Source organism: Phacochoerus africanus, chromosome 10 (assembly GCF_016906955.1).
Source record: "Phacochoerus africanus isolate WHEZ1 chromosome 10, ROS_Pafr_v1, whole genome shotgun sequence".
NCBI lineage: Eukaryota > Metazoa > Chordata > Mammalia > Artiodactyla > Suidae > Phacochoerus > Phacochoerus africanus.
In genome coordinates this window covers 124,360,837-124,377,519 of record NC_062553.1, presented here as the reverse complement: position 1 = coordinate 124,377,519, position 16,683 = coordinate 124,360,837, and the positions used below count along the sequence as shown (strand labels likewise).

The 16,683-nt window shown below is 35.7% G+C and overlaps 1 protein-coding gene across 1 annotated transcript in view; it reads right to left on the bottom strand.

Moving 5' to 3' along the window:
- Positions 1-16,683, bottom strand: part of UNC5C (unc-5 netrin receptor C) — a 383,793-nt gene that overhangs the window by 163,858 nt on the left and 203,252 nt on the right. The window contains exon 2 of the mRNA XM_047797984.1: positions 4,920-5,141. Within this exon, the coding sequence (XP_047653940.1) occupies positions 4,920-5,141 (222 nt within the window). The remainder of the gene's footprint in view (positions 1-4,919; positions 5,142-16,683) is intronic.

Genomic DNA, 16,683 nt, shown 5'->3' with positions numbered 1-16,683 from the left:
CCTGGGAACCTCCATGTGCTGCGGGAGCAGCCCAAGAAATAGCAAACACACACACACACACACACACAAATACTTCAGAGTAAGACAGCATATGTAATACCTTCAAATTTACAAGGTAGAATTTTGTGAGTTGGAGAGAAACTTTGGTTCATTTTTTGTTTTATTGTTTTGTAGTTTTTCAGTGAAAATCTACCTATGCTGGAGATTTTACTGAATGCAGTTGATTTTTCTTAGTTGTGAGGCAATGCACCTGATTGCCACTAAACATGCTTCCAGATACCATTATTCTAAGGTAGAGGTACTATAAAAACAAGCTTGCTTGCAATAACTTCTCTCTGTTCTATCATCTGTGAGCCAATTTGATTTTAAAATGCCAAGAAAATTTCTCTGATTTGTAATACATTTCAAGATTTAATGTATTCTAACATTTCTTGATATTAAGAATCACTGAGGACCACAACAAAAAAACTATACTCAGACTGCATTAAAGAGTTGCACACCAACGTTACAGGTGAATCCCATTTCAGAGGCAAAAAGCCCAAAACCAAGCAGTTCCATCTCAATTCCATTCACAATGTTCTAATCTCACAGGAAAGCAAAGCGCTCTAATATAAGAGGCCTACTCCCAGTAGTTGTGTAGATTGGAGATTTATGATAGCAGGCAGAGATGCAACAAAATAGCTTGGGGTTTTAAAATTCAGGTTTCATTATCTATCATGAAAATAACACATTCACAGGATTGAACAAAAATCAAACAATAAGTCTCCTACCACCCCAGATTCTGAGCTGTCAGCTGCTTGTATGTTTCTCCAGAAAATCCCAATGCATAGGCAAGTACATGCGCATCCTCTTTTTTACGTAATAAGAACATATTGCAGGCAATATTCTATACTTGGATTTTCATTTCAAATTTTTTCTGAGTGATTTTTCTACAGCTAAATGAGTGGAGAAGCCTCATTGTTTTAAAAAGCAGTACAGTATTTCATCCTAGAAAAAAGCCTTCTTGATATACTAACTTCAACAAGTGTACTATGGACAACATTGCATGCAAGTCCTTGTGCTCATTAGGAATTTTATTTCATTTTATTTTATTTTTTATGGTGGTGACACCTATGGCATATGGAAGTCCCTGGGCCAAGGACTGAATCCAAGCCGAATCTGCAACCTACCCTATAGCTGCAGCAACGCTGGACCTTTAAACCACTGTGCTGGGTTGGGGATTGAACCTGTGCCTCTGCAGTCAGAGTCTTAACCCACTGCACCACAGTGGGAAATCCTGGAATTTTATTTTTAGATAGTTGCTAAACTTGTAGTTTCTAAGTGAAAGTGTATATACATTTAAATATTGATAAGTACTTTCAAATTGGTCTTCACAAAGATTGTATCAGTTTGCAACCTCATCAACAAAATACGAAATATGCAGTCTTACTCCTCCATCAACACTGTGTATAACAACTCTTTTGATCTTGATAATATTTCCTTAGATACATATTTACCATTTACATTTTTTTTCCTATATCTCCATGTAAAAAATTTGCTCAATTTTATATTGGGTTGCAGATCTTTCTCTTAAATATATTTTAAAAGCTAGTAATATGTTAATCAAATTAATCCTTTGATTAATATATGTCTGGCCTTTCTTTTCTGTGGTTTTTCTGGCTTTAGATATTTAAATTTAACAGTGCTTTCTTATAAGGCGTCTAGATTTTGTCTCCATTAAAAAGTTCTTGATCACCAGTGAAACCAAACAACCAACCAACCAACTGCCAAATTTTTCTCCTAGTGACCATGGTGATAACAACAGCAATAATGATGATGATAATGGTGTTAAGCCTTAACATCTAGAATTTTATTCTAAAGAATGAGCTAGAATCCAAGCTCTATTTACTTTTTACTTTTCCAACTGCCTATCTTGTAGGTTGAAAAATCATTTCATCACATTGTAAAATGCCTTAGATGTTTATTTCCTGGTTTCTCTTTTGGTCCATTAACCTGTGTGTCTTATTCTGCTAAGATGAAACTGTTTTAACTTCTTTAACCTTATAATACATTTATAAAGAGCTGAATTTCCTTTACTACACTACCATTTCAGAATTCTTCTAGCTATTTTCACAAATTATTTTCATACAATGTTGGTGACTTAGATTCATTTATAGATAGCAAATATTTAAAATATTGACTTTCTATCCAAGAACAAGATATGTCTTTCCACTTATTTAAGTTACTATATACATTTTTTGTCTCTCAATAGATTCTAAAGTTCTCCAAAATTCTGCAAATTTCATGATAGCTTTGTATCTACATTTTTCTTTTATATTGTTATTGTAAATGATACATTTTATTTCATTATAACTCATTATAATTTGAGTTGACTATCTGTACTTAGAAAAGTTGATGGGTATTGTATATCTTCTATCAGCCACTTTTCTGTATTCTCTTGATGTTTTCAGTTTTTTCCTTTGAAACTGTGCATTTCCCAGATCTACAAAATCATTTTTATCCTAATGATCATTTTCCATTTGCTTTATAATTTTAATGTTTTTCAATTATTTGCCTTGTCTAATTGCATCGGCTAGTATGTTAAGAACAATACCAAATAATACTAGTATATATTGGCATCTTTGTCCTAAATTTAAAGGTAATATATTTGCCTGTATGCTTAGCTATCTTATATAGTTTTGGATGAGAACAAAAGACAAGACAAGAAAAGGGAGTTCCCGTAGTGGTGCAGTGGTTAACGAATCCAACTAGGAACCATGAGGTGGCGGGTTTGATCCCTGCCCTTGCTCAGTGGGTTAACGATCTGGCGTTGCCGTGAGCTGTGGTGTAGGTTGCAGATATGGCTCGGATCCCTTGTTGCTGTGGCTCTGGCATAGGCTGGCAGCTACAGCTCTGATTGGACCCCTAGCCTGGGAACCTCCACATGCCGCAGGAGCAGCCCAAGAAATGGCAAAAAGACCAAAAAAAAAAAGACAAGAAAGAAGTACATTGTATTCCACTCCAAATATGAATACTATGCACGTACTAGGGTTGTCAAATCTTTCCTTAGCTCTAATCTATCTTATTCTGAATTTGAATGAAAACTTGCCCCATATTTTCATCTATAGTTGCTTTAAGAAGTATACTAATCATTGGTGTATGCAATATTAGTTAATTTTATGTATAAGTAATAAAATATAGTGCATTATAGAAAGTAAATGTCTTTTTAAAAAGAAATACACACACACACACACACACATATTACCAAGACAACATAAAGCTGTAGAGGTACTCAATGTATTATTTATAATTTTTCTATTTAATTTAGTAAAGACAAGCCTATGTTTGACTCTCAGTTTGCGATTACATTATCTTCCTACTATGAGACGTGTGTGTTTGACATCTTTACAAACAAATGAGCTGAAACAAATAAAACTCAATTCGCTTGAGATTTTGAAGACATCTGGTGGAGTTATTTACTGAGTAATTAGACCAAGAGGTGGGACAATTCCCTAATGGAAACGGCCATACAGTTGGATACGCAGTTATTTCTACAATCATCAGCTTGCATGCAGTGAGCATATTGACTCTAAAACTCACACACAATTATGTAGAGCTGCCACCTGATTTTCTAAGACCATTTGTGTTATGTAAGTATATATCTCATCTCGCATGCTTTTTTTTTTTTTTTAAAGATGCTCTTCTCAGTCCTCTCACAATCTGTTCTATTTCTTTATGTTCCATCACTTAATAGGTCTTTAATGTTAGAGACACTGAATGCAGAGCTCTTTCAAATGCTGGTCAGCACTTGCCCCTCATTAGTCCAACATTTGGATACAAAAATAAATTAATTACAATTGAATTTGGAAACCACATCATTTCAGTATGTAAAGATGTTTATGAAAGAAAATGAAGATATTTAAATACTTTCACTTTTATCATATTTTTCATAATTTAGCTTGGAAATATTGATCAGTGAAATCTTAATATTTAAAGTCTTAATTATAAAATCACAGGTCTGGAAGGGATCTGAAAGTTCAAATTTGTCTTTGCTTTACTGAAGAGCAAAAACTCTTAAACCACCACACAAAGATATATATCTTTCCAATTTAAAAGCACTCTAGGAGTTTCCATAACTATCTTGTTACCCATTGTAGAATAAAAATTTGCTATCAAGAAAGTTTCCTTTATGACCAATGTAAACTCCACAGCTTATTAAGATCTACTTTATCTTTTCTATGGCTTTAGTATTTTACTGTTAAAGATGATATTTACAGAACAAGAAAATCAGGAATAAAGCCAGTAGCAAAGATACTTTGATCAAGACCCACCCAAATGGAGGCCAAACTCACCAATTCTTCTCTCTGATCCCACAGTATCAACTACTCTCAATCACTCTTGATTTAACACTAGCTAAGAATTGGTAGTTAGGATTCTTTTTTAAGTGGAAGTTAAAAACACAGAATACAGTGTTAACAAATTTTTAAAAAACATATAAGGGGAAATATGCATGTAACTAAACATTTGATAGTCATGTAAACAAGTACCATTTATTTTTAGTTGAACACACTCCTCAATCCCAGGATATTTAGAACTGACACTATATTTAGACTTGACATACAAGTGAAATTCGAGGGCATCTTTAATTAGGGTATTTTTTTTTTACCATGATTCATTCTATTCATTTTCATTATTTATCTTCTTAAGACTGAACCATGCTTTAATTCTACAAAGTTCAACAGAAATCAAATCAAGATTTACCATGTTCATTTTGCAATGCATGGAAGGAGATCACCAAATCATAACCAAACTGATTTAAAACTTTTTACCGAAGGATAATAACTCCATTTTTAATTTAAATGATTGAAAGAACAATATGACAACATGTCAAAGTAGTGAGTGAATCCTAAATAGCAGTCCAAATACAATGGCAGACTCACCAGAGGTTTCGTCTACTCGCTCGTCTACTATGTGGTCCTTCTGATGAACCCATTCACTGTTGCACTTGAAGTAGATCTGGGTGGCAGGGCTGGCTTTACAGTACAGGTTCACAGGCTTATTCTTCACAATATAAGCTTCTTCAGGCTCAATAAGGAAATGTGGCAGAGGCTCAGGTGGATCGGACGGAAAGGTTTCTGGGAGTTCATGAAAAAAGTCGTCGTCTGGTAAAACAAGAAGAAAGTAAAAAATGTTCAAAACTGTAGCCATTTGCCTGGCACTCGCTACTTTTAAAAATAAGGAAACCATGGGTAATTACTAGTGAAATTTATTTCACTTGCCTTTACTAATCAAGGTCTACAAAGGACTTGCATATTCTCTAAGAGGCATAGAGTCTAAACAGTAAGATGTTGGCCTGAGTTTTCCGGGAACTTAGAGTCAACTGTGAAAACTAAGTTGTTTTCGAGCTGAACTTACTCTAGTTTGAGCTGAGCTGGTTAAGACTGGATAGGGCCACTGATCCTTCAACTGGGCACGTTCGGTGACCTTTTGATGTCAGAGGGCCAAAAACTCCACCTTCAGATTATGCTAAGTGCTTTCATGTTTTCAAGAACAGAGACCTGTAGCTTAGTTACACCTGTGCAGAAGGAGAATTAACCACCTTTTCCCAATCACCTTTATCCAAGCTCCCCATGCCTTAGATTGCCTTACCTCTTTATTCTCTCTTTTTTTTTTCTTTTTAGGGCCACACCTGCAGGCATTTGGAGGTTCCCAGGCTAGGGGTCCAGTCAGAGCCACAGCTGCCGGCCTATGCCACAACCACAGCAACGCCAGATCCGAGTCACGTGTCTGACCTACACCAGAGCTCACAGCAACATCAGATCCTTAACCCACTGAGTGAGACCAGGGATGGAACCAGCAACCTCATGGTTCCTAATCATATTCATTTCTGCTGCACCACAACAGGAACTCCTTTATTCTTTATCTCATAAATACCACAAGACACTTGCCTTCAGGTGGGTGATTCTGAGACCTGCTCCTTGTGTCCTCACTTGGCTGCCTTTCTAATAAGCCCCCCCCCTTCCTGCAAACTATACCATCTCTGCATTTTGGTTTGCTGCGAGCTGAGTGAAACAAACCTGGTTCTATAACAATAATGATTCCTACATCTCTAAGTAATTTGCGTAGTTGCTATGAACTAGGCCATATGTTAAGCCTATTGACTGGTTGTTCAATTAAGGATTTCTATAGTTATTCTTACTGTTACACATGGCAAACTCAACATCCAGGAGGCAATTATCGTGTTCTGAGAATACAGGTAGTAAACAGCAGAACTAGGATCAGAAGCCAGGTTTATTTCCCTCAAAAAACTGTGATCTCCCCAACATATCACTACACCTCCCATGACACAGTGTTACCCTTGAGAGCTGAGCAAGCAAAGGAACTTCATTAGAAAAATTTATTTGAAAAGTATAAGGCTTTTAGGTAATTCTTAATTCCTTTGTAAGGAGCTTAAAAAAAATACTAGAATCATGAGTTAAAGGCCTTTTTAGATTTGAATCTGTCATAATTTTTAAAAGGTGCTGCTTCATAGCATATTCATTCACTCAACCAAAAACATTTACAGAGCTCTGAATTATACTCAACACTGGAAATATAGATGATAACATCAAGTCAGATAACAGATCCACAGTAGAGCCTAGAGTCAGGCAATGCTATTTAGTCTTATTTGGAAAATGTATCCCAAATATCATGTGTGTTAATGACTAGTCAAGCCTATTCTGATTAGAATATTAATAATACTAGAATATTAACATGAAGAACAATAGTCTCATTTTTATATTTGAAATTTATCAAACATATTGCTCCCACCTTCTTGTTCCAACACCACTGAATAAACAAAGCCTCAAAACCATTTGAGATATTTGCATATTTGAGGCATGGTTTCCTTTGAGTTCTGCATGATTCCAAATAAAAAAGAAGAAAATAATAAAAGTGCCTTTAGGAGTTCATTGTGGTGCAGTGGGTTAAAGATCTGGTGTTATCACTGCAGTGGCCTGGGTTGCTGCCTCCAGTAGGTTTGATCCCTGGCCCTGGAACTTCTACGTGGTACATGCATACATGCACACTGGGCCAAAAAAAGTGCCTTTAAAAACCCTATTATTGTATTCCACAAAAGTCAAAGGAGTATTTCTTTCTCTCTTTTCTTCTTCTTTTTTTTTTTCTTTTCTTGCTTCCCTGTAGCATATCTAAGCCACAGTTGCAACCTACGCCACAGGTATGGCAACTCAGGACCCTTTAACCCACTGTTCCAGGCTGGGGATTGAACCTGCATCCCAGCGCTGTACAGACACCGCTGATCCTGTTGTGCCACAGCGGGAACCCCTAAAGGAGTCTTTCTAATACACTATACTTAGGTTAAGCCTACTTATTTTCCTCCTATGAGGGATAGTGAAGAACAAAACTATTATTAATTCCCTAAGTTGATTAAGTACCCTAGGCTAATATGTAAGGGTAAAACTGAGGCCAAAATTGAAAGTTGTTACAAGTTCTTTAAAAGTATGTATATTCAGCTGCAAATATCGGTTATGGTATTTATTGGTAGTTAAAGACTGGTTGCTAAGATGTTATCCTTGATTAATTGTGGCCCTGTGTTGGGGGATGGCCATTGGTCAGGGGGACATTTACCCACTAAGAAATGTGGCCTAGGATTTTTTTGATCTAGGTCATGTAGTAGCGGTTGAATATAATGACATCTGGTCCCTACCAATCTGTTTTGTAGTAGAAACTGGCTTCATTTGCATCACAGACAAAACTAGCTTTCAAAGCTGTTCCTTGATTATAAATTACTAAGCCTGCAATGTAAGTGATGTTTTCTGTCTCCAACTGGCTTTCTCACTTTACGTCCTTAATTGGCTTTCTTCTGGCAGGGAATCATCTCTGGTTTTTCTATTGTTGAACATCAAGGACCCAAACTGTCAGCTTACTAAAGAATAACTTCATTTCCATCAATTTCAGCTTCTTCAGTCAATATGCAAGAACACTCAAGACTGCTTAAATAAACACAGTTCAGAAAGGCAAAGGAATGGGGAACTGAGGTATTGACAGATCCATCAGGCTGAAGCTGATGTCTTGAAGCCTTATTCCATTTTTTCTTGTTTCTCTTTCAAAGCACTTACTGTTATATGTAATGACAGACAGTGCTGATAATCAATAAAGTGCCACAAAATATCAGACTCAAGTTCTATAAAATGTTAGCTGCTGTTTTTAATCATTATTACTCATGAAGGTAGAGGGTCAACTCGATTTTACTTTTTACTTTCGGGGTCTATTTATACATACAACAACACGTGTATGCGTTTCATAACAATATATTCATTCGGGTATGAAAAATATAAAAGCCTTTTTTTAGTCATTGTTTTAGAAGGTGAGACTTGTTCCTTCAGAAGTAGTAACGATTGCAAGATATCAGATGATCATGTACTACCTTACCTTATTCATTAATGTAGCAAAAGGATTTACATATATATATCCTGCAGAAAGAGAAGCACTAAAAACTGATTACCCCAACCTACGTATATACCCTAAACACGTATATTTTCATCCTTTACTTCATCACTGACTTAAGCGAAGTTCAAATGTAAGATGATATGAATTGCTTCAGTCATTTCAAAAAATTTTCTTCTGGAGTTCCCTTCATGGCTCGTCAGTTAATGAACCCAACTAGGAACCATGAGGATTCGGGTTTGATCCCTGACCTCGCTCAATAGGTTAAGGATCTGGCATTGCCGTGAGCTGTGGTGTAGGTTGCAGACACGGCTTGGATCCCACATTGCTGTGACTGTGGCTGTGGCTGTGGCTGGCAGCTGTAACTCTGATTTGACCCCTAGCCTGGGAACTTCCACATGCTGCCAGTGTGGGCCTAAAAAGAAAAAAAAAATTCTTCTGAGTATTATTATTATTATTATTATTATTATTATTATTTGGCCACATTCACAGCATGAGGACGTTCCCAGGCCAGGGATCAAACCTGTGCCAGAGCAGTGACAACACCAGATCCTCAATCCCCTAGGTCACCAGGGAACTCCTCTCCCGAGTATTTTACTGTAAACTACTGAGAAGATTAATGGAAGTTGAGAAAAATCACATACATGTTTTCAAGTCGAACAAGGCTCTGCTAAGGGCTAGAAAAAAAAGTAATGATTTGATATATTTAGAAAATGTATAGACTAATTTTTGCGTCCTTAATTTTGAGTTTTAAGACAAGAAGATTACTACAAGGAAAGAGACATAATTGTCTTGGTTTGAGGCATCATAAAGTGTTGATTTCTTTCAAAGCATCTGTTAAATAACACTTAATATGTAACTCATTAAGGAATGATTTCTATCATCTGAAAATGTTTTCATCATGTCATAAATCCAGTGTTTCCTTAATACATCATTCTAGTCTCTGTATGAATCCCGTCTCTTAAGTTTGATATCTAGAGAGATGCCTTAACCAATGACAACCTATTAGGTTGCTAATATTTCTTGTTATATGTATATTTAAGTCTATGCCCTAGATTAATTCATACCAGACAATAGGGCACATCACTTTTTAGTACTCAATTCAGGTGTAAGAATGACATTTATAATTTTCAAGACCCAGAGTCAGTAAGATATGTATAGTGAAGTAGGGATTACAAAATCCAAGTGGAGTGACTATCAGTAGGCTCACAGGCTGTTGTGAAATTCCTCCCTTCTTTATCCGCAACAGATGGTCTAGGTACCATGCCCAACCATGGAAACTGGCCTAGATAATAACTCCCCCGCCACCAGGTTAAGCATGCTCAGAAAACACTCTCTGTGCGCTAGACAAAAAAAAAAAAAAGTACCACCATTAACTTCCAGATATAGTGGTATTTCATAAATTGCCTTTTTATCAAATTTCATCTTATACTTTTCTTCTAGAGTAAGTAAAGAATTCAAACATGCAAGTCAATTCTCTTCAACCAAAATTATAAAGGGAAATGTCTGAGTATTTAAATATCTAGCATGGTTACATCTATATGGAAAAAGTGAGCATCTTTAAATACCAGGTATATTTAATAAGGAAAAAGTGAACACTTCCAAATACCATGTGTATTTAATAAGGAAAAATCATCTGCAAGTGATTATCTGACAATACTGCTTCATGAACATTTAACTGCTCCATACTATGGATTTGCCTCTCACACATGGAGAAATCTACTTTTCAATTTTGGCAACCCGAAATGAAATTTGTGTGGCCCAATGCAGAACGAAAATTTGGGAATCCTTGTAAAAAAAATGCATTAAGAATTCTGACATGGTTGACAGTAGAGTATGAAACCAAGCACAGGTTCTGTGTGCCAGCACAGGTCACATCCACATGAACCTGGCCCTGTCTACCAATGTCAGTTAGCTGAGCGTTCCACTTCAGGTGAAGTGAGACGTGAAATCACATCTTTCTTAGTGGTTATCTGTTTTAAAACGTATTTGCTATTTCCCAGCCTCTTATACGGATTAGATATTTCCTAGAAGAAGACACGGCTTTTCAGACTAAGAACCTCGGGTGCCAATCAATCTTCTAAGCAAGTGTCTTTGCAATGGCATACAAGGGAAAGTGTGTGATTTTATCTGCTCCTGACTTTCCCTTTGGAGGTACTCCGGTGCCATCCGTGGGCCTGATCCAAAACAAGTAAAATTCCTGCCACACCGAGGTTAACATTTTTAGGGCACCAGAGGGCTGTTTAGTACATGAGAATAATAAATACGGTTTGAGATTCTACTTTGAACTGGTGGACTGTTTACTGAGATCAGCTCCTTCATGCAATTCATTTTACTACACAAACCAACCAGCTTTTTTTAATACCATTAAGGTCATGCTGCAAAACTTGAAGCTGTAAAAGAACAATTTGATCTTTCAGCTGGTGCGAATAGTGAGTGCATCTTCTTACCACTTTATTTCTTAATATAAATATCCAAAGAGCCTCCTAAAGTCTTCAGGGAGATAACAGAAACTCAATTTGTGAATAGCAACTTCAGACTGTGAAGTTATTTCTGACAAGTGCCACAGTATCTTAAGTTATTATACATTGTATAAAGGCACATTCCAGATACCGATACTGCCTGCCTTATGCTCTCTGGGGAAAATGACTTGATTAATTAAATTGCTAAACAAATTTTCTACATACAGTTTGTGCAAAACAACAAAGTAAAATTTCTAAAGTTGGTTTTATTCTGTTCATTGAATTCTGTATTAACTTAAAGCTATAATTACCTTTTGATCCATATAAATTATTATTATTCATTTTAACCTCCCCTAACACTTGACATAATTTTCTACTTTCTACCATTACTCAGTAATAATACTGTCATTTTTAACTTGATATCAAGTAAATCTCGGCATTTCCTTTTCTGCTATCTCATATACATATGAGAAGGCTTTGTACCATGTATTATTTTTATAGACTTTCATTCCACCTAATTCTTGACAGGAAAATATTATGCTATGAACATCAATCTAGGAAGCTTTAGGTTTCTGGTTTTATTGCTATGTATCAAGCCTTAATTTTCATCAACTTAATACATACATTTCTATATTTCTGAATCATAAGACTTAAACTATTATTGCTTATATCATAAAATATAGGACTATTATCTCTTTGTCTGAGACCTGAAGCATATTCTTCTGAAATGGAATTTACTTCCAAATGATCCAAGAGCAATTTAAAATGAATGACTGCAAAGCTAATTTTATCTGCATTTGGCTGCCCATCCATCAGAGAGATAATTCATGATATATTACAACAAAAGGCAACTGGAATTAACTATTTGAATGAGACTCCAGCTTATTTTTAATACTTGGATTGAAATATCCTTTGGAAGACAAAGACTATGTTCTATATTTCAAGCAGTGTATTAATGGTTTCATCATTTAAATTTAAGTAGCTGAATATATAACGCCTTAAATGTATTGTGCAATTTGGAGATAGTGCATGATTTCTAACTCCAAAAGAAAAAAAAAAAAACTTTTTCTTGCTTTTAAAGAATTTCCAAATAATGCCCATACATTATTAATAGTGACATGAAGCCAGCATGCTATTTGACATGCACTTAGCTGTGAAGGAGAGACACCTCCTTCTGTCCCAGTTTAAGACTGTATTACTTCTGACTTTTACTAATATAAAATCCTCCTAAGTGTTTTCCTGCCACAGTTTCTACCTCTGCCATGTGGTCTATCCACCATGCTCCTGGAAAAAAATTTTCAACAATACATTTGCTTTCTGCTTCAAATAATAAATATGATGTAAAGCAAGATGATAAGTTTCTTTTTACTTATCAGTTAGCTAAAAAATACTAAATGATTGATGAGTTGTTAAGGAAATGCATATTTGCATATACTGGCTGTAGTGTAAACTAGTGTCACAGAAAAGGATATTTGACAATATAAATAAAAATTAAATCTATGCACACCTTGAAAAAGATTATCCCACTTCTTAGAATCCATGTTACAGACATAATGGCACCCAAATATAAACATTTACAAAGATGTTCACTGCAGTATTGTTTATTAAAAAATAAATGATATATTACAACAAAAGATAGTTGGACTTAACTATTTAAAGGAAACAAAAACAACTAAAAATCAACCAAGCAATGGTTAGATAGTTATTTATGATCTATCCTTCTAAGAGCACACTGTTTCACCAAGAAAAATGAGGCAGATTTGTATGTATTAAACTAGTAGGGCATCCAATGTTCACCAAGTAAATAAAACTATGTTTCAGTCAATCTGAATAGTACCACTTTTTGTAAGGAAGAAAGAAAAGAAGGGAAAGCACAAAGGAGGGAGAGATGGGAGAAAGAAGTGGGTGTGGGTGTGGGTGTAGATGGCTACATCACAAGAAGAAGCCTACTGCAAAGCCTAGAAGCCAAAGCTGAGAAACATTAACAGTAATTACTTCTGAGGAGAAGAACTGGAGAGCTTTGGGGGGATTTTTATCCTCTATTTGGAGTAGGTTTTTTAAATGCCAGATTATGGATGGTTACTATTTTTAATGTGTTTTTTGAGTTTTTATTCAAATTAAGAGATGGAGAAATTAAACAATCCCATGAGCAAGCTATTGCTTCAGACTGGAATAACCAGCATAGGTTTTTTCACTAAATTAACCTTCCCAAATCAATGATATGACTCCACAAGGCCTGATGTGAGGTTGTCACTAAAACTTGTGTTCAAAGACCATGTTGCTTATAGCTATATAGCATTTATTTCATTCTGCCTAGTTTAATCTCATTTTTCTCTTTATTTTACATTTCTGTAACTTCCTCATCTCTGTGATTTCTGACTTTGAACTAAAATAGCTTACTATCTTTCTCAAAATTTGTTTAAGAATAAATACTTGTGGATCACCATCTATATGCTAGTATTGTCTTAGTTGTTACAGCCAAAGCTGCACTTTACCGCTCAATGAAATCTTTTGTCTTATAAAAATAAATAAATAAAAGATGTTACATTTATGAAAATATGAACTTATAATAAAAAAATAGCCTCTTAGTCTGGTTATGTAAATAACATCTTTATAATTCATTAGTACTTAACTCTCATCTTAAAATGCTTAAGAAAGATTTATGGCTGAAAAGAATCCAATAAAAACCGAATAATTCAACATTATATTCACATAACCTGTGCTTCTCTTCTTCCTGGAAGACTCTTTGATAGTGAGTTTTTTGTGTTAACTTGGCCAAGAATATATTACCCAATTATTCAGTCAAACACTAACCTAGGTGTTGCTGTCAAAGCATGTTCTGGGTGTGATTAGGTACAAAATTAATTTGCTTGAGTAGGAGAAATTATCCTAAATAATCTAGGTAGGCCTGATTTCATCAGTTGAAAGACCTACTAAGCCTTTTTAAGCAGAGCCAAGGCTTCCCTGAGTCAGTGTTTGACGAGTAACTGGGGTCTGTAGCCCAGCCTAGCTGACACATAAAGCTGGTGTCACACTTCCTGCAATTTTATCACCACCTTGTTTCATACTCTTACTCATTGTTCAGACATCAAACACCCCTTCTTCCAAAGGCCTCCCCTTTCAAATTCTGGACATTATACCCCAGATAGCATCTCCTATTGCCCTCTACTCTTCTTGTTTATATTTCTTCCCCACTAGAAGGTAGGATCAAGAATTAGGGATAGTGCTTATCTTATTCACTTCTGCATAACAGGCACAAAGTTCAGAGGTTTTTTTTTTTTTTTTTTCTTTCCATTTGACTTGTTGTTCCTATAGAAGTTCTATAGGATAGAAGAGATGTAGGAATTACTCTATCAACAGATATTGTGAGAAGAAATCTTTGGACAAAATACAATAGAAATACACATATTTGATAAAAGCAAAAATAAACCAATGGGACCTAATCAACTGACAAGATTTGCACAACAAAGGAAACCATAAAAAAAAAAGACAACCTATGGAATGGGAGAAAATAATTTCAACTGAAACAACTAACAAGGGCTTAGTCTCTATAATATACAAACAAGTTATACAACTTAACAGCAAAAAAGCCCTGAACCCAATTGAAAAATGGGCAAAAGATGTGAATAGGTATTTTTTCAACGAAGATACACAGATGGCTAACAGGCACATGAAAAAATGCTCAACATCATTAACTATTAGAGAAATGCAAATCAAAACTACTATGAGGTACCGCCTCACACCAGTCAGAACGGCCATCATTAACAGGTCAACAAATAACAAATACTGGAGAGGTTGTAGAGAAAAGGTACCCTCCTACACTGTTGGTGGGAATGGAAATGGTCACAACCACTCTGGAAAAGAGTACAGAGGAGTTTAGGTAAAACTAAATATAGAACCACCATATGACCCAGCAATCCCACTCTTGGGCATCTATCCAGATAAAACTCTCCTTGAAAAGGATACATGCACCTGTATGTTCATTGAAGCACTATTCACAATAGCCAAAAACTGGAAACAATCTAAATGTCCATTGGCGGATGAATAGATTAAGAAGCTGTGGTATATGTACACAATGGAATACTACTCAGCAATAAAAAGGAACAAATCCTGGCACTTGCAGCAACATGGATGGAACTAGAGACTCTCATGCTAAGTGAAGTAAGTTGGAAAGAGGAAGCCAAATACCATATGATATCACTTATATCTGGAATCTAACATATGGCACAAATGAACCTCTCCACAGAAAAGAAACACATGGACTTGGAGAACACACTTGTGGTTGCCAAGGAGAAGGGGGAGGAGTGTGAAGGACTGGGAGTCCGGGGTTAAGAGATGCAAACTTTTTGCATTTGGAATGGATAAGCAATGAGATCCAGCTGTATAGCCCATATATCTAGTCCCTTATGATGGAGCATGATGGAGGATAATGTGAAAAAAAGAATATATATATATATACATACGTGTGTGTGTGTGACTGGATCACTTTGTTGTATAGTAGAAAACTGACATAATGCTGTAAACCAAATATAATGGAAAAAATTAAAGTCGTTTAAAAAAAGAAATGTGCATATTTGAAAGATTACACTTTAGTGTTAACAAGTACAGATTCAGTTCCCACATCAAAAAAATAATATCTTTTTTTATGGCTGAGTAGTATTCCATTGTGTATATATACTATATCTTCCTAATCCAATCATCTGTTGATGGACATTTGAGTTGTTTCTATGTCTTGGCTACTGTGAATAGTGCTGCGCTGGGAACTATTTCAGAAAAAAAGAATGTATACATATATGCATAACTGGGTCACCATGCTCTACAGTAGAAAAAAAAATGTACTGGGGAAATAACAATAGATTACAATAAGACTACTTGAAGAAAAATAAATAAAAATTAAAAAATAAGAAAAAGGAAAATAAAGCTGGTAGAAGCTTTAAAAAATTATATCTACCTTCTATGCAACTGTAAATGTCATTCATCATAAGTTGTGCACAGCTTTGGACTAAATACATTCCCTCACTAGTCAGAGTTGAATTTAAAATATTTTGTGAGTGAGACATAAAACGATACATCTGATTACAATGCCTCTTCAACCTCTTGGCCTTATTTGACACTTCATTGCACCACTCCCTCCTTTTTGAAACTTCCTCCTCTCTTGGGGACTGTGCATTAGCACTAGATTGCTTCCTGTCCTACCTCTTTGACCTTTCTCTTCTTTCTTTGCTGCTTGAATATAGTGAGATACTTGCCAAGGTTCTCTCCTTTAGTCGCTCCCTTGGGCATCTCATCCACAACTCTGCCTACAATTATCAGATCAAGTCACACACATAATCTTCCAGACCACCCCGCTGCTTCTTAAAACTCTTCAATGCCTTCACATTGACTGAGAACGAAATCAGACTCTTTACCAAGGCCAATAAGGATCCACCTGATCTGACTGCTACCAGCCTTTATGTCTCCTTTGCAACTCTCCTATCCTGTTCTTGTCACGCTCGAGACAGACAGACGGGTATTCATATCTCTGAATACACCAAACTCAGTTCCACCGAGAGCTTGCACTTGCTCTTCATTTTTCTAGGAAAGATCTTCCCCCTCCTTCTTGCCACTTTGGTTTTAGTTCAAGTTGCCTCCTTGCCAAAGAGACAAGTTCAATCTCCAATGTCTAAGAACATGCTATTCTATTTGATTTCTTTTTATCTCCTATTACCCTCTCAAGTTAGTGGCTTATTTTCTTTTCCTCACCCACAAAAATCCAAGCTTTATGAGATCATAATTTTTACCCATTTTGTTTAACACT